Source organism: Excalfactoria chinensis, chromosome 3, assembly GCF_039878825.1.
Source record: "Excalfactoria chinensis isolate bCotChi1 chromosome 3, bCotChi1.hap2, whole genome shotgun sequence".
Classification (NCBI taxonomy): domain Eukaryota; kingdom Metazoa; phylum Chordata; class Aves; order Galliformes; family Phasianidae; genus Excalfactoria; species Excalfactoria chinensis.
This window is the reverse complement of record NC_092827.1, coordinates 85767061-85794107: the sequence shown is the minus strand read 5'-3', so window position 1 is coordinate 85794107 and position 27047 is coordinate 85767061. Positions and strand designations below refer to the sequence as shown.

The 27047-nt window shown below is 41.0% G+C and overlaps 2 protein-coding genes across 3 annotated transcripts in view; one reads left to right on the top strand and one right to left on the bottom strand.

The window, feature by feature from the left end:
- Window positions 1–4061, top strand: part of USH2A (usherin) — a 352517-nt gene extending 348456 nt beyond the window's left edge. Inside the window, exons 70-71 of the mRNA XM_072333648.1 lie at window positions 1402–1635; window positions 3345–4061. Coding sequence (XP_072189749.1) covers window positions 1402–1635; window positions 3345–3434 — 324 coding nt within the window. The 3' untranslated portion in view covers window positions 3435–4061. The remainder of the gene's footprint in view (window positions 1–1401; window positions 1636–3344) is intronic.
- Window positions 4062–4213: 152 nt separating this feature from the next.
- KCTD3 (potassium channel tetramerization domain containing 3) lies at window positions 4214–26761 on the bottom strand. 2 transcript variants are annotated; one of them, XM_072333651.1, is made up of 18 exons: window positions 26219–26761; window positions 23028–23081; window positions 21609–21654; window positions 20141–20214; window positions 19357–19415; window positions 19089–19169; window positions 18289–18414; window positions 16927–17017; window positions 16102–16292; window positions 13196–13311; window positions 11628–11715; window positions 11378–11494; window positions 9718–9888; window positions 8520–8675; window positions 7462–7558; window positions 6039–6223; window positions 5805–5943; window positions 4214–5493 (listed from the first exon to the last, which is right to left on the bottom strand). In XM_072333651.1, exons 1-18 carry the CDS (start codon window positions 26290–26292, stop codon window positions 4914–4916), a joined length of 2445 nt encoding a protein of 814 aa, XP_072189752.1. In that variant the 5' UTR covers window positions 26293–26761; the 3' UTR covers window positions 4214–4913. The 2 variants fall into 2 exon arrangements, with proteins under 2 accessions (XP_072189752.1, XP_072189750.1); XM_072333649.1 differs by having other exon boundaries at window positions 18274–18414; window positions 26219–26760.
- Window positions 26762–27047: the final 286 nt, after the last annotated feature.

The following is a 27047-nucleotide window of genomic DNA, read 5'->3' as shown; positions in this document are numbered from 1 at the left end:
TGGGCTGCTGGGGAGTGATAAAGAAGGCTTAGTGTCACTTTTCTTAGGACATATATAGTTCTGTTTAAAAAGAAAAAATAGCCGGGTAAAGAACACATTCCATCACATAGCGGAGCAGTTGTGTATGCTACCCATTTGCAAAAAGTGAGACAGAAGAGTGTGGAAAATGTTATGACTGAAAGTTAGAATTTCTTGCCAGGCACGGGCTATGAGGCTATTCTTGTCACTCCTCTGCTGCTTTTTCCTGTGACTCTTGCATCCTTCACGCATTCTGTTCCTCTTTGTCTCAGTGCCAAGAAGCTGCATCTGTGCCTCAATGAAGCAGCTCTTGGAAACAATGGGATTTCCAGCGTGCCCCTTCTCCTGGCAAAAGCGGAGAGCATAAGAAGCTGCTTTTATTGGTCTTATGGTTCTGATTCCATTTCTTCTACAGCCTGTTATGTTGTGTTTTCCCCCTTGACTTACCATGTCCTTGCTGTTGGCATGCCTAAATAGTTCCTAGCCTTTATTTTTCCTTTTTCTCCAAAAGCTTGTGGAGCTAATAGGGGAAAACAAAAATCCCATTGTGCTGTGCACCAGATGAAGAACTTTGTACAGAGCTACTTTTCAAAGAGGCAAAACTGCTTGTTTTACAGTTGCTACTGCGATCATGCAGGGAGCATTGCTGGCTGCCCACATGGTAGCTGATGACCAGCTGAAGTTAAATCATGTTGTGTGTTTGCTGGTTCCCCACTCTCCTACTTCCTGCTATGCTCTCTCTCCCACCTGAGCTTCAGCTAATTTACTTCCTTGTATAAGAAACAGGTTGCACCTGTGCTGCACAGTACTCAGCCCTAATGCATTTCCTCCCTCTCTTTAATCCCAGTTTGAGACAATTGCTGACACATCTGATTCATCAAGCAGTATCACTCTCAAAAGTTACAGGATGCGTTCTGAGGTAGAGTTGTTAGCGTGCAGTGCTGCAAGAGGTGTGATGGCCCTAAGCATGCAGAAAGGCAGCTTTACTTACAGTGCATGTTTATCCTAATGGGTGAAAGCTTTTTCCTGGTCATGGTGACTGTATATAACTGTGCAAAAGGAAGTCTGTTTAATGCCCTTGCTGAGTGAGTGTGGATTGTCATTCTGGTAATCAAAAATCTTTGGATCTCTGCTTGCTGGCTAATGAAGGAAAGAAATCCAGAGGGGGGAAAAAGTCAAGGACCGCCCTGTTTCACAGTTGGGCCTTTTTTTCTCCTTTTCAATAATGATTGATATTGGGTAAAGGTTCTTTTGTATCCCTTCCATTTGTATTTGTGCATGTCTTCTAAAGCATGGGCTCCTCTGTTCTCTCTTTTGTTTTGTTTAAAGCATTTGAGATGATGCCCTGTATGTTTGATTTGCTGCTTTGCTGCTTCCTTGTAGGGACTAGCAGATACAAAAATTCCAGGAGTTGGTTCTCCCACAAGCAGCCGTGGTATCCATAACGCTACTGGGGGACGGAGACCAAGTCAGAGCCAACTAAATCGCACTTATTCTCCAGCCTCTCTTCATCGTAGTGTAAGCCAGCTGCTTGACATCTATGACAAGAAGTCTTTTGTTGATGAATTACCTTGGGATACCATCATTCGTAATCATCGTGCTGGTGCTCGTGGCTTGGTAAGGACTCCTGTGATGCTGTTGTGTGTATGTCAGCTGTTTGTGATTTTTAGAATTACATTAGAATCATGAAAATGACTGTCTAGATCTTTTGAAATCTTCCTATTGCTTTAACAGGACATGAGTAGCTTTTGCTCTGTATCTATCTGTCCGTGATATTGGTTCAAAAGATAACTGCATGGTCTATCAGCAGTATAGGTCTTGAAGAAATCCATTCTGTTTGGCCAACTATATAAATGTTTCTCTTCACCCATTTCAGCAAGAGTGTAAGAGGGGACAGTTAGAAAACTGACATCATGCTCTGTCTTTGTGGGGCTAAAGGGAGTCTGGGGGTGTTGGGCATAGCAGCTGTAGGCATGCCATACTATAGGGATGTTGTTGCCACTGCTGCAATATCTGCTAAGTCTTAAGAACCTAATGCCACTTAGCTCACGGTAGAACTGGTTTACAAAAGGGTCTGTTGACCTTTGGAACTGTTAGAAAGTAAGAGCAGGGGAATTAAAAATCACTTGTGGTGGCCAACCACCATTACAGTATGAGCTGAGCTCCCTTTTAAATTCAAAGATACAAAACTGGGCTCTACTATTGGAACTTTCTGTACATTGCTTTAGATTTCCCTAAATCCAATTGCCTCTGCTGTTGTGTTGCTCAACTACTCTGCTGCAAAAATGAAGCCTGCAAGTCTTTTAACTCAGCTCTTCACTTGATTACAGCAAGCAGCTACAGACTGACATAAAGTATTGTTCATGCTGTCCATTTTTCAGGATGAACATACTGAATGGTGTAAGCACACCAGTACAGACAGTTGCAGAACGCTGCTAATAGAGTCTTTGTGATATGGGAACCAAGTTTATGTCTCTGCTTGCTGTCAACTTTTTATCAGACTCAGTGCCATAGAGTAGTTTAAAATTGAGAGGAAGCTGAGAGACTCTGAAAAGCTCAAAGCATGTCAAAACAATTGACTAACAGGTCATGCTCTGCAGGTTTTAGTAACTGGAGTTGTATCAGGCCTGTGGCCAGGTGCTAGTGCAGTTCCACAGTGCTCCACTTTAGGGCACATTCTTTTATACATTATCTGGCTTTAGGACTCAAATGTATACGAAGTTCAGAGATGACACTAAATAGGGAAAAGCTTTTGACACTTGAAAGTCAAGAGGCCTTGCAGAGAGATTTTAACAAAGGGTTGGGAAGTTGAACAAGAGCAAGTGCAGTATTCTGCACTTGAGATGGGACAGCCTTAGATGCACGTAAAGGCTGTGGGATGTGAGGAGAGCAGCCCTGCAGGAAAGACTGTAGGGTTCTGGCTGACAGCAAGTCAAGTATGAGTCAGCAGTGTCCCCAAGCAGCCAAAAAGGTCAGCTGTACCCTCAGTGATCTTTGTAGGTTCCTTTCAGCTCATGATATTATGGACTAGGTTCCCTATTACTGTAGTAAATACCATTTACTTAATCTTCATCAGGATGGGAAACGTTTTAAAACCTATCATAACCATGAAAATCTACTGTTGGAGTCAGGTGCGTGAATGCTTTTGGACTGTAGCCTATGGTGGGAGGAAGGGAAAAAACAGAGTAGAAATGCACTTAACTTATCCAAGCTGTTAGAGAATCATTTTGGGGAAGAAAGAATTGAAGGAATAAGATTCCATTTTGTAAGCTAAAGATGTACCTCACCAACTGTTTTGCTTTTTTTTTTTCTTTCGTTTATTACAGTATGTTGAAGAAGAAGATCTTGTCAATGTCATCAAAGGTTTCAGCACAGTCACCAAAGAGCACACGACATTCACGGACACCCACCTCTAAAAACCGTAACTAACTGCAATCACTAGAAAATGGAAAGTGGGTAACTTGCCAAAAGCAGCCTTCATTGACCTGGGGATAGGGCTGCAGTTTCCACATCTCTTGCCCACTAAGTAAGAGATAATGTGTGTTGGAAGCTGGGGGAGGGTGAGTGGGGGGTTAGTTAGCCTTTTTTCATGTTCTTTATCCATACACTTAAAAATTGTTTTAGCACTGATGTTTCAGAAAGGTAAAAGAACAGTTTGAAAATCCAAAGTTAGTTATATAATAGTAAAGGATGGTGAAGACAGAAGCTTCTCATATCCAGTTTTTAAAGCTGAGGAGCATCTGGGGGGGAAGGTAGGTAAGGAAAATCTTTTACCTTTCCAAAGTGCAGCATATGGCTGAAAGGGGCCTTCCTGGCAGGATCACCATGTCTTCTCTTGGCCTGACAAAGCTCCACCACAAATCTGTTTTCACACCTCAGTGAATAAAACAGCAAATGGAGTAATTCACATGGAGTCGGTTTACTCTTTGTATCCACTCCCTCCTTCTTCCCTCACCCTTTGTCTCAAGTAAGAAAAAATAAGTTAAACTAAAAAGTCATAAATTAATACTTAACTAACTCCAAGCAGACCTCTTCCCTTCTAAGGTAGAAAGCCTCCTCTCCTGTTCCCTATTAGATGTTTGCTGTCACAGCTCTCCCTTCTGCTTATGTATTACTAATCTACATGTGATATAATTTGTTCATCACCCACAGCAAACCCAGTAGCAAACACATAGCAAAACACAGGTAGGAAATATCATGTCAAAGCACTTGTAATTGAGAATTATTACACCGTGACAGTAGACCTACTCCCATATTCATCTCTCCTCTTTTTCCTGAGGAAGTGACAAGGAAGCTCTGAGGAGACTGCCAGTTCAGTGTATTTTACCAAGCATATTTTTATGCATGCTCTCAGTCACAATCAGCAAAACCCATCATCTGATACCATGTGTTTTCAGAAAGCACAAGCAACATTTTTCTGACAATTTATTAGGACAAAGAGGCAATATAATATACTATTTTAAATAGCTTCCTCCTTTACCTGGACAATACATTTCAGTTTTCAGACAGCAGCAGCTCTACAGTCTTATGTGTGGCTGTGTCTAAAAGGAGTCTTCCACCAAGCAACCACGTATTTCTCTAGCACCCTCCCTCCCCCTTCCAGCATTACCACAACATAGCACATGCCTGACCATGTTTACTCAAGAACGCACAACAATATTTTGGACCAAGTACCGCACTACATTTTGGAGCATTACATAAAGCCACACACTGATGCGGACAACTCTTCCAATCCACTGTTTGGCAGCAGCCAAGTACTTCCTCATAAACTACGTCCTTACAATTTTCATTCAGGTTATTGGAACAAAATCCCATTCAAGAAGAAACCCACAACATGCAGTGTTATATTTGCTAGCAGCCAGACTGCACCTCCACCTTTGCCACCAGTCACAATTTCACAAGCCATAGTCTTGGCAAGATGAATCATTCTTCCTGTGACGTGGTGAAGCAGCAGTCTTTGTAGGTGATGGAGAAGCCGCACCAGGTAACTCAGGCCCTCCTTCAGCAAGCACTGGTGCAGAAACCAGATGAGGCACTTTCTTCCTTCCCAGGAAACCAGCTCCTTCAAACCCTGTTTTCTTTTTGCTTTCTGCTTTGGCTTCACCCTCCTCTTCTGGTCCTCTTCTTTTGAGATCCAGAGAACTCTCTGGCAGCTTGTGAACCTCTATACTGCAACACCCACCTGCCTCTGTGGCACCAGTGCCTCGCACTTCAAGTGCTGTTGTCAGGACTGCCTTCTCAGCTGCACTGCCTTCAGCTGTTGACTTCCTGCCCTCTGTCTGGCTTGAAGTCCCATTTACAGGAGCTGCCTTTTCTACTGGGCTTTTGCTGGATAAGTTGAAAGCCTGGAAGTCCCGGTAACTGTGAAAGCTCTCCGTCCGCCTTGCTCTTGCCAGCAGGGGGCTTTCTCTGTATGGCCGCACAGAACCATATGTAGCTGTTTCATAGATAGTTTCATGGTGTTGCAGCTGGAGGCTTCCAGAAACAAAGAACAACAACAAGGAAACAGTATAAGAACTACAAATAAACAGATTTAAGACTGACAGTAACAGCCAGTTCTGCAAAATCTGCTCCCACTCATCCTAGGGTAGCAAAGTACTCAAGTCCTGCACAACAGTTTTTGAGTCCACTTGCTTCACATTCTGATATGGTACTATAATGTGCACACACATAAACCAACAGCAATTTACAATACTTGCAAGCATGGGTTCATGCAGCAGTCTGGTCATCAAGCCTGCCCTCACCTACCCGAAGGGTAAAACCTTTGCTGTCACTCTATGACCTACCTGGAATTAGACTCCCGCAGCCGGTTTGGCTGAACTACCGAGGTGGCAGGACTGATGTTGGGTGTGGCACAGCGAGATGTACTCAAGTCACACTGGTCAAGCAACTTCAGCAGTTCTTCCTCTGTAGGGCCTCCAACATCTGAAAGAGATAGTTCTTAGTGCCCATTTGCATTAGTCACATTCAAGCGGTAACAGAAAAGGAACAGCAGACCTGGCATAACGCAACTTGCTCACCTTTATCTTCACTCTTATTAACCATGTCCATTGCTGTGGTCAGGTCCCACATCTGGATGCTGCCATTTGCATGCCCGGTGAAGAGGTACCGGCGGGGTCGGGAGCCCATCCTGCTGGATCCTTCACATTCACGGACAGTAAAAGATGAGATGGTAGTGCAATCTACTGCCTGAATCTCACAGATTCTACAGGAAGAAAAACGAAAATGCTTTCACATGGCATAGCTTGACCAGTAAAAGCAGTACCATTTTGATTTTCTGAGAAGGCAATGAATTTGCCCTCAGGAAGATCTCTCTTTCAGCTAGAAGTTCTTCCCACGTGTGGCTAACATGATGCTCACCTGCAGAGAGTACCTTCTCCCTACCCTACTGCCTCCCATTTGCAGCATTACTGCTTATTAGGGAACCCCTCTACATTCAGTGTCCTTCTATAATCCACAGGTGTAAGAAATCCAAGGCTCACATTAGAATGACAGCAAATAACCTCTTCCAGTGCTAAGCACTCTAGGAAACTAAGCTGCAGAAAGCATATTTAGCCATATAAAAAGCTATTTAGCCACATAAAAAAAACCTAAGGATGATAAATTCAAGGTCAGAAGACAAAAATGTGTCAATAACAATATTTTTACAGAATGAATGCCAAAATAAGAAATTTAGCAAAAGTCTCCAATACGTACAAAACTGACAGAAGTAAAAAAAGCACACCAGTAATCTACAAGGCTCCTTTCCTCAATTCAACTGCCAAGAGCGTTAAAGCACCAGTGCTTCCTCCCAGATTTGGAAGTTATTAGGGAAGAAAGAGACGTAAGAATAATAAGAAATTCAGAACTGAGCTGTACCATCTTCTCTGATCTCCTGCTGCTTTCCTAGTCTAACAGGAAAAAAACCTTTTCATCTGTTGCCATGTAGTAGAGTATGATGCAGTCAAGCCTAAATAAATAATTGCATTCATGATGTAAAAGACAACCACTCATTTCTGAAGATACTTATATATTCTCATATATTCCAAGACAACTGCAAAGGAAGAGAGAGAATGTTTTCCCCTTGCCTTCCCGAGCAGCATAATCCCTACCACCACCTACAACTCCAGCATTAGTTTTTGAAATACAGAGTTACCTTGGCACCATGGAGGAAAGAAACCAATTCTGTACAGGTCACAAATATTTCTTTTGTGAACTCAGCAGGTAAGCCATCACCACATGAATTTATGAAACCACATTTTACAAAATGCCATGTGGTTTTTAGGTTAGATCATTATTAAGTATAAAGCTCTGTCACAAACACACACAACAGAACACAGCCAAAGCTGCCAAGCACATGAGAAGTTTGCTAAATGCAACTGCAGGCATCTCCACAGGACAGGATACTCAGACACTTGAGGACAACTACTTCTTTCCCACTTAAAACCCTGAACATGGACATACCTTTTCCCAGTTGAAGACAGCCTTACAAAGAGCTTATTAGTGATGGGAACAACTTTCTGAATAAACACCTGCTGATCATCACGTTCACCAAAGGGTCCTAGAAAAGAAAAATAATAAATCACTTTCAATATTTTCATAGTTTCAACTCCCACATTCTGTTCCCCACGTAACCATGAAGAAGCATCTACATATAATTATTGGAATTTTGAAGCATAAGGTCCAGCAAACTAAAGATGACCAATCGTTGATAACCAACGATTATATGCAGGAGTAGACTTTGCGAGTACAAATCTTTTGAGTGTTCCCTGTTTATTTGTTTTAAAGGTCATCAGTTCTTGAGTTTCCCATATGCCCCTGTAGAAATTACCATGTCAGTACAAAACCCCACATTATGTCACCACATAAGTACTTTCTTATTTTGCAGCTTCTAGATATTGAAGGCCTGATTAGATTTCTTGTAACCTCTCCCTGTGTTCACACAGCATCCTTTTCATCTAAGATTTATTTGCAAGACTAACCACAAAGGAATCTAGACTGCCCAGCTACTCATATATAGTGACACACATATCTTGAATATCTTGCTGTAGCAATCTGCTTCCATCATTTGCCTGTGAAGTTTTCGGCCTTCAGTATACTTTACAACTCCAGAATTTTTCTGTGTTCATCATTTAAAACCAAAAGACCAGTAAACTGTTGCAACTAACTTAAACCTTGCTACATTCATCTGTTTTGAATATACTCTCCCATGCTCTCTGTCATTCCCTCGTTAGAAGTGAAATGCTACATGAGTTTATCCAAGGAAAAGGTATAGCATTTATGATCAGGTTTTTTTTTTTCCTCATTTTTCCTATAGTAAAGTGCTATAAGTACCCTCACTCTATACAGCCTAAATGATGAAAGTTTCCAGGTAAGTATTACTGATTCCCACCATTACTGGGTAATGGCAGCATATGACAGCATACAGTCATCAGCTGACAAGCATATTATAGCCTTTGTTAAACCTACATGAGACCAGTTAAAGTACAGCCTTAGCACATCAAATTGGAGAGGTATCCTACCGAAGTCATTTCCAGAACAGTAACTGCCATGACTCTCTGCTTCCTCCAGGGATAAGATTTTGAATGATGCAAGAGGTGTTGAGCCTGGCTGAGTTGAAATCATGCCTCGGAACCGAGTCACGGTCCATGTCCGTACATGATTGTTATCTGCACAAACTGGAAAGGAAAAAGGTGTACAGCAACATGGATAAGGGATGACAACTTAAAGATAAACTTCAATATTATCTATATTATAGTTTCTCTAGCTTTTCAAGATTGAGTGATCAAACAGGATTTAGTGATCCAGCCACACCAAACAATTATTTAACAATGTACTAATTGTTGTGCATGCCCTGTTCTCTCTTCTAAGTTCTGTCTCAACCTTCAGAACTGCAGGAAAAAATAGGGAGGTGGAATAAATGATGGACAGACATTAAGGTCTGACTGGGTCAGCACCAGTAGCCTATACAACCTTCTGTGCAACTACGAGGATGAGACATGTCATGAGTACAACCAGGAAGCAGAACCCTCATCATACAAAAATGCTCTTCTATCTCATTCATCAGTTCATCTTCTTACATACAAATTTGCCCTTTTCTGGCAATGAGGGTTTCGAATGTAAGTAAATCAGTCCCCTGCCATGTCCTGGTTGCTGGACTCTGAAACAAACTCTTCCAGTTGAAGTAGAGATTTACTTCTCTCTGGAAGCAACAAATGTCTTCCTGAGCCAAAGATAAGACAGCATAACAAAGACTGGGAGATGGATGCCAAAACGAGAAAGAGAACCCTCTGAAATCATGGGAAAGCTTTTTCTACAGTCCAAGAGAGGACAGTGCTTATTTTGCTGCAACTTAAAAAGCTCCTGAAAAGTTGCAAAAACAAGACAAATCCTAAGGGATTTGCCCACAACAGAAGAAATTAGCAGTGAAACATCTATTTACAAACCCTTTTATTTCCACAAATGGCAACACTGGAATAAAAAGAAAAGTTAGATGTTCCAGGTCAATTAAAGTCTTAGTCTTTTTAAATGCTAAAGCCTTTGAGGAATGTTCACTCTAAAAAAACGAAACCTAACAAATCAAGCCCCCCAGAATCTATCCAACTCATTTCTATCACATATGGGAACAAAGAAGTTAAGAAGTAATGCATACAAAAATTTCAGTGGACAGAAAATAAGGAGATCCACCAATGCAGATTTGTGCACCAAAAAATAAATTACCTGACACCAGGTGTTTCTCTGAGAGCATGATCTTCGTAACAGGACTCCGATGAACTGTGAAAGTCTGAAAGAGCTGAGGCCCAGATCCAACTGTTTCAGGGTGCTGTACAATCACCCTCACCGCTCCAGAGCTGGTACCATATGCTATCTCAATCCAGTTGCCACTTACACCTACAGCAAGAAAACAGTTGTTCCTTTCTCCAAGTTTCTAAAGTATGGAAAATACTTATTTTAAACACTTTTTACTCATTATTTTCCTGTGATCAGATCGCATGTTTTTCTATGTGAGGTTTTTTTCAGTTCCACAATGAACACTTCAAAACTGTCTTAGTAGCAGTCCCCACTTTCCCAATCCTCTCCCCTCCCTTCTGGAGGTGATGGGAAAGAAAGTCATCTGAAGATCTTGTTCTACATTCTAGGAGGATACTGTGGCACTCCTCACAGTGACATGGTCAATATGTGCCACATACTGTTTACTTCTGCCTTAGCAGGAGGGAAATGGAAGGACAGCAAGGCAAGAACAGGAAGGACCATAGCTAAAAAGGTCACTATGATATCAATACAGATATACAAGTAAATAGTTATTTCCAAGTTCTTTTGTTTTTCCCTTTATTTAAAAAACACCTGTACTGTGAATGCAAAATAGTGTATAGACAACAGCTGAACATCTGTCAACTGAATATGAACATATTTTTTAGTGTATTGGTAGTGAGAAGGTTAGAATGGTAAGGCTGTGTTTCTGCCCTTAGAATTCAGCACTAAGTATTTCAGTGAATACAATTTATAATGTAAGTGTATATCCTGTGTGAAGGGTTTAAAAGTACAATGTTCAAAAGTGTTAATATACACCATATATATATGTGTGATTGATATATATACATATATGTGTATATATATATCTATATATACACACATTAACATATACATGTATATGCATGTTGTTATATATATATGTATGCAATTGCATATATACCATTTCATAGAATCACCTGGGTTAGAAAAGACCTTAATGATCTTTAAGTCCAGCTGTCAATCTGACCTACCAAACCCGATCACTAAACCACACCCCTTAGCTGACATCCACATGTCTCCTGAGTACCTCCAAGGACAAGGACACCACCAGTCCCTGAGCAGCCTGTTCCAATGCTTGGCCACCCTCTCCATGAATAAATTCTTTGTAATATCCAATCTAAACCTTTCCTGGCAGAATTTGAGATCGTTTCTTTATATCCTACCACCTGTCATCTGAGAAAAGAGATGATGCTCTCCTCGCTGCAACCTCTTTTAAAGGCATTTCCAGGCAATGAGATTTCCCTTCAGTCCCCCTTCTAAAGACTAAATAGCTTCAGTTCCCTCAGCCACACCTCATAACTCTTGTTTTCTGGTCCTCCACCAACTTTTGTTCTTCTCTGCATACACTCCAGCAGCTCCATATCCTTCTTACTTCAAGGGACCCAGAAGTGAACTACAATATTCGATGCATAGTCACATTCAGAGGTCACAATTCCTTTGACAGCGACTAAAGGAAAAAAATTCACTGTTTCTGTACAAGCATCTACTTTTGCCATGCCAGCAGCAACAGAAAGTCCAACTGGATCAAAAAAAATTCTGCAACACTGAAGAAACAGTGTTGCTTAAGGAACAACAATACAATACTGACTTGTTTTAGGTGTGAGGTAGACACTGAGCGCAGTTATAGCATCATTGGAGGAATCATGGTACAGTTCTGTCACTAGAAGATCATTGTCCTTCATCCGCAATGGGAACTTCTGCATGTCTGTGGGAAAAAGACGATTATTTATTCCTCTGAATAGAGAGTTGTTCTGATGTGACTTAGCCGAGCTAAAGAGTTCAGGAACAAAGCTGCTCAGTACCACTATATTTTTAATCCTCCCCACACTCTTTCTTACCTATATAATAGATAGAGCCATTGTTACAGCCCAGCAGCAGAAAAGACCCAGCAGTATCATAGCTTGTGATAGGAACAACATCCTGGACCTATTGCAAAGAGAAGAAACAAATCAAGTCAGACTACTACTTCCTCAGTTTTCAGACTTGTTTTTCATATGTTTTGTTGAAAAATACACAAGAACAGACCAAGTACTGGTCTGAAGCTGTTGTGCATGCTCTCATATACAACCTTATCTGGGTGAAAGCACTTAGCTTAGAGGGTTACAGCTAAACCACATCTTGAAAATACAATGGCCAATGCAAAATGAGCATACTTTACACTTTATCCTTTCTTCCCCCCGTCCCTCCAACAACTTTAAGCCTTTCTCTATCTGCAGTTCTTGTATCCTCTTTCTAGCCTCCATATATCTACTACAGGCTGAGGTCTCCATAAATAGGAAAAAAGATAAAATGTCTTGCCCTGCAAGATCTCATTTTTTTTCAAAACTAATTTCAAGAAGCAGCACAAGAGCAAAAAGCGCCCTCCCCAAAAAAAAAGAAAGCAAAGTCTCAGCATCTAAGAGTCTACAGTGAAAGTGCAACATGTTCAATGATTCTTTGGATTAAAAGTATGTAAGGAAGCTTTCCCACCTGCAAGTGTTTACAAAAGCATCAAAGGTGGAAAGAAGTCATTAACAGATGCACCGCATTACACACAGCCCTGAATAACTCATTAACAACTGCAAGGAGAGGCCTGAACAAGTGGACCCACAAATGCTGCCAACAGCACTATGACTGTCTGGGTCAAAGAGATCAGAGAAAACAAGGAAAACCCTCCTTTCTGCAGCTGAGATAGGAACATCAGAGGTGATTCAGAAATTGCACCTGCTATGATGTGAACTATTCCCTATTTATTATGGAAACAGAGCATCAGCATACATCAGTAATTGGTAAAACATAGCCAGTGAGAATATTCATTTCGCAATCTGAGTTGCCTACCAAATTCTACTGCTTTACCTGCTATCTCCTATTCTGTAATAGCAAATATTATGCTTTCTTTAAGCTCTCCTATGTTAAGTATTTCATTACTGATGTATCCAGCTACCCTCTTCTTTTTGCGTGCTACTGTAAGGTTGCCAGAGGAAGAAGTACTAGGAAAAGCACCTCAGCTAATCTGCTAAGATCTCTGAGTAGATGCCAGAACGCATTATAGACAGAGGTCAGAGTCACATCCTCAGGGTAAATTACCTCAAACACAAAAATTGCAGTGCAAAAGACATTTATTACTCCAAAGCTTACCAGCTCCTTTTATCTGAATATCTAAAAAGCAGTCATTCAAGGAACGAGTGGATGTTGTGTTGAGGGACATGGTTTAATGGGAGCTATTTGTAGTAGGTGGATGGTTGGACTGGATGATCTTTTAGGTCTTTCCAACCTTGGTGATTCCATGATTCCAGGCTTGGTAGTACTACCAAACATCACCCCATGGTAAGCATTTCACACTTGCTCTTGGATTTTTTATTTTTTTCTTTTTACTAGAAAGACATAGATTACTATAAACTGATTCAGGGAATCACACAGAACACACCTGCCAGTGCTGAGTCACAGCATTCCACACTCCTACTTTCCCTGTATGACTTGTAGCCACCAATTGGTTTCCAATGAAGAAGAGAGCATCTACAGGGACTCCAAGGCTGAACACACCTATAAAAAAAAAAAGGAGGAAAAAAAAGAAACTATGAGGCTAATGTAAAATAAAGAGGAAAAGTAGTAACAACAGAATCTCTCCAGTATTATCATGTTTTGTTTTTCTTTTAAATTACAGCAGCAAGTGAAGAGTGGCCAAAGCTAGGTTCTCTGTGACCTAGGTGAAGTACCATTCAACCAGCAAATGGTTCCATTAAATTAAATGGCAGTATGACATTACGATGGTGTGTTTGTGTTTGTCTTTTTGTTGTTGTTGTTAGAAGTCAAATCAAACAGAAATTGTCTTAAAACTCATTTTAGAAATCAGACATACTATACTAGGCTATAGATGTAGATCACTCTGACAGTAATGCCTCCTATTTATTTCCATGGAAACTACAACAGATACAAAGAGCAAAATAACACCATATACAGAGCAAATTCTCTGCTACAAAACACTATTTTTCAACATAGTCACCAATATCAGCTAGGACTGATCAAAGTCCAGGCGATACAGCACGCGTGGCAGGTTACTCCAGGCAAGATCAGCAACTTGCTTCACAGTCTTCAAACTGGCATGGGGCCTACCACTACAGTGATGCAAGAGTAAGGTTGTTTTCTCCAGCCTGACTCTTGAAATTCCAGCTTTTGGCCTTAGTGTCACAATGTAGCGGTCAGAGTTGATGGTTTATTTGGGTTCCAGGAAATCCAAAAGGACCATCCCATTCCTATTCCAAAAGACAGCACACATCACTTTACCCACTGAGGGCTGTGTCTTGACCTTTTCCTGTGATGGAGAATTCACATGTTGCTAGTTCATGAGCTACTATTTTGACTCCAGCTCACAGTAGTGACACCATGTCTCACCATCACTAATGAACCGATTCAGGAAACTGTCACCCTCAGCCTCTCATTGTAAACTTAATGAGGTTTATAGTGCCACCCCTAACCAAGAAGAGGCATTCTGTTACACCTCAATAAGGAACCTCGGGAAACTCCATACTTATGTTCTAATTACAATGCTAAACTGTTTTCCAAGGCACAGTACAATCATTCAATGCAGATAAGATGCAGCAGTACAGGGTACTGTGAGAAGAGCAATAATAAAAAATCCACAGAAACAACTAGAATTGATTACTCCAGAGTAGGATGAGGTTCAAAGAAATCAAGGAAGACAGCGTGAAGGATCTGGAGGAATTTGAAGTGTCAGTCCTGCTTAGGCTCAACAATCTTAAGAACCATCCACAGGGGAGACAATGCTATATATAATGACAGGCTCTTCTATTAAGGGTCTCTCTCAGTAAAATACTGCTTACAGCAGCAATCCAGCAGTAGTGTCTTATGTAAGTAATATTGAAAGGAAGGGGTGCTCTCTGGGAGAGCTCTGTCACAAAGATGCCAGTCCATGCAATTTTCTGTGGATGGCATTACCAGGCTACAAAGACCGCTTGGGATAAGTAGTTTCTTTTACAAGCCCTTAGCCACGTACTCTAACACAAAGATTGTAAGCATTTGCCGCTATTAGATAACAAAACAGTTATATTCAAATTATTACTGTTACTAAATACAAGTATATTTTAGTTGCTTTAGACCAACCAGTATGATCTATTATCCAGAAGAGGAACAGCACATTCTGATCAACGTTAGCCAGAATGATTCAACCCTATAGGCACTTACTCTCCCAGGCCTCCCCCTGCGAGAGAGACTAAGCAGAACTTCCTTGGTTTCACAAAGTCGCTCCAATGCAGTATGTGCAGTATGGCTCGTTTGGCAAAAATACTTCCCTCATTTTTATTTTTATTTTTTTCTTCCCATCTTCAGTCATAGTTTAAGTTAACAGAACTTTATGAGAGCTAGAAATTGCCTGATCACCTTTAACGCAAGGTCTATCTTTCAACTAAAGGCACACGTACCACAACATAAGCTTCACAGAATCATACGGTTTGGAAGGGACCTTGGGAGATTATCTAGTTCACTGCTACTGCTAAAGCAAGTTCCCTAGAGCAGGTTGCACAGGAAAGTGTCCAGGCAGATTCTGAATATCTCTGGAGGAGACTCCACAACCTCTCACTGGAACACGAGCAGCTTGTTATATAACCAGGATTATGCTAAAGGAAATTCCTAATATTATTCCCTTCAGTGCCTCCCAAACTTGCCCTGTATTTGAACAGGCCAACCTCCAGATCAATACCACGGAACACTTACTTTTAAAAATCTCTTCTTCCTGTTTCAAAGCCTCCCTAACTGTGTGTCTTTCAGTGTCAGTGAGATGAACCAGAAATTTCTACGTGCTTAGGTTAGAACAGAGTACATCTTCCTTACCTAGATATCAAGTTATACAAAGAACAAATTGTCTTCTTCTAAATGCCATTTATTAACTATATTTAGCAGAGACCTGAAATCTTATCATCTGTGTAAAAATATGGCTTTAATAAGGCAAAGGCAAGAAAAGAACAGAATCCTCCAGTATCTAGCTTTCCACCTTAGTAGCTTTATTCCCTTATGCTGTGGCCTATATTCAAACTTTCCACAGGACTTGCAGTTAACTCCAATTTGCATCTCCACACAAAAACTGAATAGTAAGCATCAGTCAGTATCTGTTCAGTAAGCAGATTATTTTTTCATCTTTTTGACTTTATAGAAAATATTCTTCTAGCACAACAGAAAAGAAAGTTAATATGCTCTAACAGGAGGCTTGATTTGTCAGCTTTTGAAAACTCTTACTCTCTATAGCCCAAGATAAACTCACAAGCTACTTTCTGGTTAAACATCAGAGTAAAATAAAAATAAAAACAAACAAGCAATTACCAATTTCACTGCCGCTACCACCATCTTGAATGCTCCATAAGATTATGCTACTCTCTGAGGCAACTGCAACCATCTTATCCTTGTCTCCATGAGGTCCTCCAACCACCTTAGCATTGAGAGCCACTCGCTCAATTGTCCAGTCCAGATAGGGGCTTGTGAACACCTGCTGCCATCCAGATGATTCTTTGATTCTGAAAGAGCAAAGGTAACAGGGAAAAGAGGTTAAGGATTCAGAAACAGACAATACTGTCTAAACCTGACCAAAGGTGGATTTCCCAACTGAACTAGAGCATGCTGAATCTCAGCATTCAAATTACATAAATGTTAACATAGAAAGCAGAAGCATCTCTAATAATTTGGCCATAGTTTCAATGCTGCACCCTGCCTGGAGCACCACAGATCGCCGTGTTCCACCCACATAGCACACGGAATAAATTGTACTGCAGCAACTTAGGAGCAGGACTGCAATATCCATAAGTCCTTGCAATCAACCAAGACGTTCTCATAAACTTATTAACACAATTTAACAACTTTTGCAGTGTTTTGACGAAAAAGTATTTTTAATGACAATTGTGCTTTGCTGCAGCCTTTTAAAAACTATTCTAAGTATTTGAATAACAACTGTCACAAACAGCCAAACAGAAAGTCTAAATATGTGGTTATAGTTCTTAAAGCATAAGTTGCACTGTCCAGTCCATCACAGTCACACTGAACATATACAACCTAACATCATTTCAGGGTAGACTAATCTGTTGTAATGTAAAGCAAGAAGCTTGTTTTATTTCTGATAGACTTCTGTAGTCTGACAAGTAACTTTGTTGATACCTGTAGCAAACTGCAAAATGAGCATAGGCAGCTACTATCCAATTGTGATGGCCAGCTACTATTAGAACTTTCCGTGGGTCCACAGGAAATCCTGAAAACAACAATAAATCTAAAGTCAGTCAAGTGATGGATAATTAGAGAGAAGATAAGCAGATATATCTAGAATGGGATAGGATTCTCTACTCAGATATTCAAAAGAAACTTTGTTAACAACATTACAAGAAATATCTCAGTCAGATTCTAGGTATTCATATCCCTCACAATCTTAAAACTACCAGAGTTCTTACCAAGAAGACATTTCATCACAGCATCTACAATGAAGAGTTTTCATTAAGTAGAAAGAGGCAAGTATACGGGCATATTTCCTTGAAAACAGTCTTAAAAACTGATAATATGGCAAAAAAAATAAAAATAAAAAATAAAAAAATCAAGGATTATAACCAAATAATAAACAAAACCCTTTTTCTGCAAAGGTTTCATCCAAGCAGCCGATGCAATCCTGTATCAGCTACAGACTGATTAAATTTACTGTATCTTGGAATACCAGTAACTTATTTCTGATATATAACTGAATGGCACTGAAAATCATTATTATGCTATTTCCCTGTTAGCTCTCAGCTTTCATACACTATAGAGGAAAGGCCTAAGACTGCATCTTCTATCTCCCTTTTCCCAAGACTGCCCCCTTCCAAATTTGCAGCAGCTCAAGAAAAAGCTTATTTTAATTGTTCTTGTGTTTAACACTCAACCTTTACCATACTCAAGATCTCCCTAACACTGCTATAATTTACACAATTATAACATAAATGACAGTTCTAAGAACATAATATCACTTAGAAATCTAACAGCTGGAAAATAACAATTCAATTCTATCTTGTTTACAGTTTTAAAATATTTTATATAGAAAATACTTGATATAGTCAAATAACTGAATACTATCTTTGAAGTAAAGACTCCTGATTTTTGCAGGGCAAAAGAGATACCAGGAAAAGAAATGAGAGCAAGAGCAAGAAGGAGATTCATGCTCCTGAAAAAAAGACCAAAGAGACACTGGCCTGACAGTATTTTTTCCTGGCTTCCAGGATGGTATAAGGCATTTATCTAAGCAGCCGTACCAATGCTGCATGAAGAACTTTGATTCGCCTTCCTCCTCAGTCCAGTGTCTTGACTGCGCAACAATGAGCCTTAAATACTACATAGGGAGGACTATTTAAGTAACTGTTCAATGATTCAAGATCAGGCAAAAACAAAAAACAGACTGAACCAAAAATAACCACACAGTTTTAAATTTTCTGATGACAACTACTCCTTGCAATTTGTTTTGGTTTTAAACATGACACCCCTCACCTAGCCTGACTGTACCTTCTCCAGTACCAGCAAGTGTAGGTTGGACACCACCTCCATGAATATCATTCTCAGAGCAGTTTTGACCAGTTCTGACATCAGTTGGTGGCCCAGCAGTATTATTTATTTTACGACTGGGAATGCCTGTAAAAGAAAAGAGATGCTTTGTCTCATTCCATAAACTTCAGCAATATAACAGACATTCAATTGTTTTCAAAATTCAGAATATTTGTTTATATTAATCCAAAGTCTAATCCATCACCTGTAAGAATTAGACCATATCCCAGTACTGAAATAAAACATTTCTGCTCTCTACTTGGTTTCTTAAACTGTTTGTGAATGTCTATCTCCAGAACTTGTGAACAAAAGTTATGCCCCAGTCTTCAGGTTAATGCACAAAATGCACTCATCTCTGCAGAGAAGTAGAAATCTAACATGTAGTAATCACTAAAGGAAGCTGATTTGTGTTGATCTGTCATCTACTGGCATAGTGCATATAAAGTAATTTCATCACCAGAAAGAAGAGCACTCTCCACCAGTAACTATTAACTGAAGCATACTTGAAGAACCTCTACTCTGGCCTACACTCAAACACAGTTTATTTAGTATTAACATGTCACCCCTCCTCCAATACTCTAAATTTATCATTTTGTATGGCATACTGATATGTCTTACTTTTCAGTCAGAACTGTGTTCAGTACAACCAGTTGTCTTTAACCTTTCCATATGAAAGCTTTTTTCTGAATAGTTTGATTGCCAATTGCCTCCACATACTGAGGCAATAAGCAACTCAACATAACACCCAACAAGAAAAGTACCTGGAGGAGGCAGGTAGCCATGAAACAGGACACTGCCACAGGATGAGCGTTCCAGTTCTTCACATAGAAGCAGTCTCCTAACTGAAGGAGAAAAAAAAGCCAGTATGGTCATAAATTTCACTTCCCAGGAAACAGAACATAATTCAAATAACCTTCTATATCAGTCAGTTTGAAAACCTACACAGTTACAACTACTAAGGATTTGTAATTAATTCCTTATGGTAGTAACAAAGATGAAACAACCTCACAAGAAAATAAATTAAATTACCTAAAGGAGTGATTCCATAGAATTCAGCTTCATGTCTGAGAACATTAATACTCACCCCCCTAATAAACAAAAAAAAAACAAACAAGAAAGAACATAGTAAGATAACACCTTTGTAACACTAAAATGCGATAGAAAGCACAGCAATAATATCAGGTAGCAAAGTCCTAGGCAGCAGCAAGTGAGGTTAAACCCAAATGCAGCAGCAGCGGACAAAGAAACAATGGAAAAAAAATCTGCTTACCCTTGGAAGGCCTCGGGCATGCAAGGATTCTAGAAAGGTAACCCTTAACCTCCACTAACAACCCTTAAATGAGGTCCAGAAAGGGGTGGATCCTGGCTCCACCAGGTGCAGTCACTCAAGAGCATTGCATGCATCTGAGCTCCCCTAGGTTGGTCCTGCCTTCCTTCCCCACCAGGTACTCAATCCCTGCTTCAAGCAGTGACATACCATTTCAACTACAACTTTGAAATTAAATATTTGCATACCACTAAAAGTGATCTTAACATTAGTAATCTTTCATAAGGACAAAGAAATAGAGAAATGCATTGCCAGAAGTAGTCTAAACCATAAGAATCTGCTAAAAAAACCCACACTATGACTGTGTCTGCCTCCAACATGTCATATACCTACACATACAGCCACTCTAGACAAAGGCCCACTTTTATAAGGAAGCTGAGACTATAATTAGACACCCACCTGAGTAAGTTTTTCATATGGGAATTGCTCAGTTTCTAATGCATCAAAGCCAATTAATTTTTACTTAAAACAATCAGAATTTCTTACCTTAAGTCTAACTCCTTTGTGCGAAGAAAATTTAAAATGGGTGCAAATGCTGCTGGATCTCTATCAATAAATATCTGCAAAAAAAAAGATTGTACTTTTAGCATTATTATGGAGCAAGTGTCAACGTGTTTTCTCGTGCTGGGTCTGGGAAAGAGGAATTGAAGAGGGTGCAGTCAACACACAAAATCATAGAATCACAGACTGACCTAGGCTGAAAAGGACCACAATGGTCATCTAGTTTCAACTCCTCTGCATGTGCAGGGTCACCAACCACTATCGCAAGTAGATGGCAATTAATAAAAATAAGTCAGAAAACCAACACCACCAAAACATCCACAAACCTGCTAAGCTCAGGAGACTCCAAAACCATCAGTGGATACTCAGACTTTATACTATGTGTTCAAATTTCAGTGAACATACTCAAATCAGAAGATAAGTTTAAAGTGTTTTTACTACAACTATCTCTTGTAGTGAAGTACTTGCGTGCCTTACTGTTTAACAGCATTGTTGTAACTAGTTTCCAATGTAAGAATAACATAAACACAGACAGAAATGGCCACTTTGCTACATTTGCCAACCAAAGCTACAATTCCAAGTTAAGATTATTCAACTACAAATGCAACAGGTTCCTAATGAAAATTATCCATCCCTCTGGAATACAGCAATTAGCAGGCAGGTTTTCAGTTGAAGAAAATAACTACTGTTGCTGTATTTGTATTGTCTGTACAATGCAGAATGAGCATAAAAACACACACACTGCTCCTGTTTCCTTTATCTCTGAGTGAAGATTAGAACCAAGAAATCCAGAGATGTCATCAATTTTCATGAAAGTTTAGCAACCAGACTTTGGCAGCATGTTACACCTACAAGACCTTTCTCTGTCCTATTCAGAACAAGCAAGGAAAAAGGAAATGCTGTTTTTTGACATTTTAAATCTTAATTTAATTTTAAATATGACCAGATCAAATACTTCCAATCACAATAGCACAAACACCACATAAGCAGGCTTTGAAGTTATAAAAGAGATGATGGCAGACTTTGTATTGAAGCTCTGCTCTTTGCAACAAAAGGAAAACACACAGTGATATTTACAAGTGATTCCAAGTCCCATTTTCCTCCTGTTCAAATGGTAAGCATCAAAATACAAACACAAGTCCAGCTGAACATTACTCCTCATAGATTCATCAGCAGGGATGGTGCTGTCAGTACTATGAGCGCAGGCTTCTGCAACACAACTACTGGGGGCTATATAATACAACAATGAAATGCTGTCAAGAGCTGAAACAAGTTTTTAAAAGGCTAGGAATGGGAATGTTTTACATTCACAGGACCATTCATTTTCCAAGCTCTTAGCACAGCTGACTTGGACAGCATAATCATTAGCACCTGGAGTGAATGTTCTCTAGGAGAGAACCTAATTGAAAGCACAACATTAATACAATGCTTTATTGATATGTTTACTACTCACAGCACCAGTTTCATCCTTCAGCGTTGAAATCCTTCCACTCAGCAGACTAAAATAAAGGAAATCGTTATTAGATGTAACCAAGGAACATGCAAACGTGAATAGAAGGTAAGTTTATTCTCAGTTTGCTTTATTTATGCACTTCTGGCTGCATTTTCCTAAAACAGTGTAGCTGAGCTAACAAAAAACTGCCTAGGTAAGGGAAAGTGCTGGGAAAGAGGCTGATGAGACCACACAGCGTGTTTCTCCTGAGCAAAGCGATTGTGCATGTATACCTAAGAAAAGGCTAAAACCTGCACAACCACTTCCCAGGTTCCCAAAGGGAACAGACACAAGCCCAAAAGGATGGAAAACTTTTCTGAGGCACCCAGAGGGTTGCAAAGTTTGTTACAACCAAGGAAATAAGTAAAAACAGACAAAATAATAATAACAATAATAATCCATTCTGCATGGATTTACTGGGAATGGGATGGATGAGTTTTTACACTGTTTTACTTTAAATCTTCCCTCCCATCAGATCAAAGTATTGTTCCAAATCAGTAGAAAACATCAGTAAAACCTCATTTTACAGACAAAAAGCAAACTCACCAGCATCATGATATAAAACAATTTCCAAATCCCAACCCACACTGGATAGCAGTTAGCTTGGAAATTTTTCAGTACCGGAGGATGAACCTCCTTAGATTCTACATTTAGTGTTGAGAGACTGGGAGAACAGCAAGACTTCTTTCCTGTGCCTCTCCTTCCACATCTCGGAGAAAATCTCAGAGACATCTGTCTGGCTCTCCATTTATCTGAGTATTTCTAACAGAAGCAGGTAATGCTGCCTGTCCGTGCCAGCTGCCAGGCTTTTATTTTAAGGTAGTCTAGAGTACAAAAATCTAATGCAAGAAAGCAAAACTGCAAGACTTAGGTTTTCCTTTATGTGTTTGGTATTAATTGGGATGGTAGGCATACAGCCCAGTGACGACAGCAGGGAGTGATTAGTGACACTAAGCAGCACAACCTACAGAAGTAGTCACAGTATGGATGTAAAGGTTAGCAAAAAGATACTCAATAATCCAATGGATCCTGTAGCACAACACAAAACTTTTACTTGACTTGGGGAACAGCAGTAATTCAAGAAACATTAAAGATGGTGCTACTACGTATGGTCAATAAAATCACAAGTAGCTTTACTACAACAGAGTCGGTCACATCTCCCTTTCCCACAGTTCTGTACCCATATTTCCAGGACAGTCCATATAAGGAGTGACAACTCTTCAGCACGTGTAAGCTGCCTGTGCACCATTCAAGACAGAAGAAGCATTTTGGATACCAGCTTATTTCAGACAAACCCATCCTCTTGCTAGTGGGGGATGGGGGGAAAAAGCAGTAAAGAATAAAAACACTTATGGAAAAAAAATTAGCTCTTACAAATACCTGGAAAAAAAGGAGTCTGGAATCCACATCAGTGTTTGTCTTGAAGTGCTGAACCTAGGAGACCACAGTTACAAGTTAAGAATCAGGTGTAAAATTGGAAGGAACTCTCATTTGTCAAATGCTTTGACATGTCCTGAAAAGCTGATATGAAACAGATAAGGATCTCAGAGCTCTGAAACATACCTACACAAAGTCAAAGAGGCTGCAGTTTCCTTGCACAGATTGTCTCCAAGTATGAAACTTGGAGTATCATTTTTCATGTTTGTAACTCTGTCCCAAACATTTGGGTCTTGTACTTTGTCAACATCAATGCTTTAAAAATAAACAAAGCTACAGACATGCACACATATACAAAAACCCAGAAAATAAGCATAAGCTTACCAGCAGTGCACCACATTTGTCACTAACTGCATGTTAACCTCACTTAGGAGTTGAAGGGTGCAAAAGACTACAGTAAGACTCACATAAATATTTTACAGTAACAAGCTAATATCTTACAGTGATTTTATTTCTCTGTAGCTTTGCTTCTTGGGCCCTCTTAGGAGCCCACAGTGCCACATTAGTAGTTAAAACTAAGAAAATATCTACACTGAATCATGATGATATTACAAAATAATAGAAGTTACAGCATCATTCATGCCAGACAGTATTTTACATAATAAATACCTACAAACTCCTTATGATGTATATATATAGTATTATTTCACATGAAGACAGACAACTGGAGTGGCAGCTTGGAAAACGAATTAATGCCCAGCACCACCTGTCTGGCTGTCCATTGCCTCTTACTAGCATTACTAAGAAACCTTGGGTGACACCTTTGTTAATAAAAATCTAACAAGGAATTGCAAAGGTAAAATTCCATAACTTTCTTTATAGTGCAGGAATATGTCACACAAGATTTTTAGAATACAAGTACTTAAACACAATTTATATACTTCTCACTGCTGGTATTTTCCAGTTTTCTTGGGGGGGGGAAGTAAATAAAAAGCATTACTTTATATTGTTTAGGAGTCAGAAGCATAAATGCTATATGGAACTGCCATCCATTCTGCACAGAATGGAGATTGTGCAGTTACTCACTGCAAGCGTAACAATGACAAATCTGTTCTTAGCACAAAATCTACAGCATCAGCGTTCTAAGCACAAACATGCACAAAGTCTTTTGTACAAAAGAAAAAAAATAACAGTTTGCTATTAAATGGAAAGTGACTTCTAAGTATACTTTCTCACCTGTGGAATTTCTAGGGCACAGTTTTTATCACTGTAGCACCGCCCTTCTCTGTTTCCAGAGTAGGGTACAATTCATTTAACCATGTTACAGTACGCGCAGAACTGAAAGCAATCCACAGTTCACTTAACTGTGCATGAAGGAAAGCAATCCCTTGCATCAATTATATCCGGGGATTAATCCAGACATTACTTGTGACAGAGGGGACAGATGCGACAACCCCCCTGTTAACCCTCTTAAAGGTCTTCACAAACTGCCGAATTAACTTGTCTGATACTTTAAAGCTTTCGGTTATGTTTGTGTTTGGGGCGGGAATGAACCACAAAAAGACACAAAGGACTTATAGTTCCTTAGGAAGGCATGCACGGGAAAAAAAGAATATAAAAAAAAAGTATGGAAAATGTACTAGAACCACAGCTGGCTGCATTTTCTATGGTACTCAAAAAGAAATGCTAAATTAATTCTGAAGTAGTAAGGAAAACTGATGTGACCATGAAAACATTCAGGATCTCTGAACAAAGAAAAGGGAAATTAGGTAAACAGTGTGCAATATCCTCAAATAATCTGAAGCACATGGCAGCCTACTGTTATCTCAAAGAATAACACAGGCAATTGGAAACAGTCTCGCCTAAATGTCCAATGTAAAACAGCCATAGTACGCTGTGCTTGCAGAGTAATAAGCAGAAGGAGGCTAAATGTCATAGAATTCAAACTTGTAATGTTTTTTTATGTAATTTCTGTGATTGCTGACTTGCAAGAGGCATACACTCCTGGCTAAGGAATCCACAAAAGCTGAGACCGCAGCTGCTGGAGAAACCACATGCAGCAGAGAGGCTCCGGCAGCCCCTGGGAGCCAGGGAATCTCACGTCAAAACACAGGAACTCTGCTCAGCTGGGTCTCTGTACTAAATCACCCACATCAGACAGCTTTCCAAACAAAAATAAGAGTCTCAGGTTTCTAAGACGGACCACAGGAACTAGGGGAGAGGACAGAAGAAACATGTATCCGGCCCATGTACTCTCCAGTATCATCAGTCCTTATGCAGAAGGTTGTTACAATTGCCCACTGTCTACCTATTGAAAGGTAAATGCCTACATACACATTTCCTGCTCCTTAAATCCAGAAGGTACTTTTTCTAGAATCTAGAACTGTTCAATTAAAAACAAAATATAGAGTAATATGAGTAAGGACAATTAAAAAACAAAATACTGAAGCATCTCTGTTGATATCTCTGTTGACAAAAAACAATAAACTGCTCTATAATTCTAGATACTGAGTGCAAAGAAGCACCTTACTCAGGGTAACATGAAACCTGGTCCAAACCAGCATCAAAGTTATCCTGACAGCATCACTATGGATGAGTTTTGTCTAACTCACAAGCGGTTTCTCGTGGCAGAACCAGGTTCTGAGTGTCTTATTACAGCAAAAGAATTCCGCAGCAGGTTTTACAGCACCCTAAAGAGCAAGCCGGTCCTCTGAGTAACATAATAGTATTATATTTAAGATACTAGTAATTCCTACTGGCTTAGAGCTGGTCTGCATTGCGTGCAGACTCGGAAAGCCATGTCCCTTCAGCTTCCACTGCCTCCCGTAATCCACATGCTTTCATGCCTACGCATTCTGACGGGAACATTTGCACCATTTATCACGCCGATGCTGGCCACAGCCACTACAGCTCCCTCCCAATCCACCAACACTCCCGCACGTCACCTTCCACAACTCCAGCGTACATTTAGGTTTTATAATGCAGCACTCCATTCCGGACGACAGCTGCAATGTCGTGAGTCCGCTCTTCCCACGCCACCCCAGAGCCCCCTGCACCACCAACAGCTCTGCGGGGCGAGCCTTGTTTCAGGCGCATAGCCGCCGCACCCCACCCAGCGCACGGGGCTCCCACCCCACCGGCCGCGGCCCCCTCGGGCAGCAGCGCCCCCCGGGCCTGCCCGCCGCCCCGCTCACCTGGTACCGCCTACGTTGAGCTGGACGATCTCCCCGCTCCCAGCGCCAGCGAAGCCTCCGCCGTTCCCCGCCATCTTCCCCGCCGCCTGCTCCAGCCACCGCCCGCCGCCGCCCGCCGCCGGATCCTCTGGGTCGGGGCACGGTGGCGAAGCCGGGGGCGGCGGGGGGTAGGGGGGCGGCGGCCCCGCGCAGGGCGGTGCTGCCAGGGCAGGCTCCGCGTCCGCCCGGGTTCGGCCTCCGGGCTTCCCGCCGTTCAGGCCCCGCCAGGCCGCGCCGCCTCCTCGGGCCGAGAGGGACGTGCCATGGCAACGCGGCGGCGGTCGGGGAGGGATCGGGGCGGGCCGAAACGCCGCGAACCGATCGCAGGCTGCGAACCGGAGGCTGTCCCCGCACTGGCCGGGGGCAGGTCGGGGGCCGGACCGTGCAGGTGAGCGGGGCGGGGCGGATGCGGAGCCGCCTCACGGCCGGGCGGTGCAGCCCAGCCCGGCGCTGCCTTGCCCTTCCTCGCTAGCCCGCCCCGGCTGCGGCGTCATGGTCTGAGGGGAAGGAGCCGAGAAGGCGGAATTCTTGGCTTCAGTGTTTAAAAACAAAAGAACAAACAAATAAAAAGTGAAAAGCGAGGAAACACGAAACAAACCCCTTGAAAACTCGCTAGGAAAACAAGAGCGGCAGACGGCCCTCGTTAATCGAGCTCTGCCCTTCTTAAAGGGGACAACTGTCGACACTACATCTCTGAGGTTGCAGTGCAATTTGAGAAAGGAATCTATCTCAGCAAGTGAAGGAAATTTGGGGAAGAAATAAACGCTGCTGCGGTTAGCAGAGGAAGCAA

Excerpts from the sequence above, each read along its gene's own strand:
- KCTD3 (XM_072333649.1), bottom strand. The coding sequence starts at position 26,292 with ATGGCGGGGAACGGCGGAGGCTTCGCTGGCGCTGGGAGCGGGGAGATC. Across the intron at positions 9,889-11,377 it reads CTACCTCACACCTAAAACAA|GTGTAAGTGGCAACTGGATT; the intron begins GTCAGTATTGTA and ends TTCTTGCTGTAG. Across the intron at positions 5,944-6,038 it reads TAATAAGAGTGAAGATAAAG|ATGTTGGAGGCCCTACAGAG; the intron begins GTGAGCAAGTTG and ends TATCTCTTTCAG.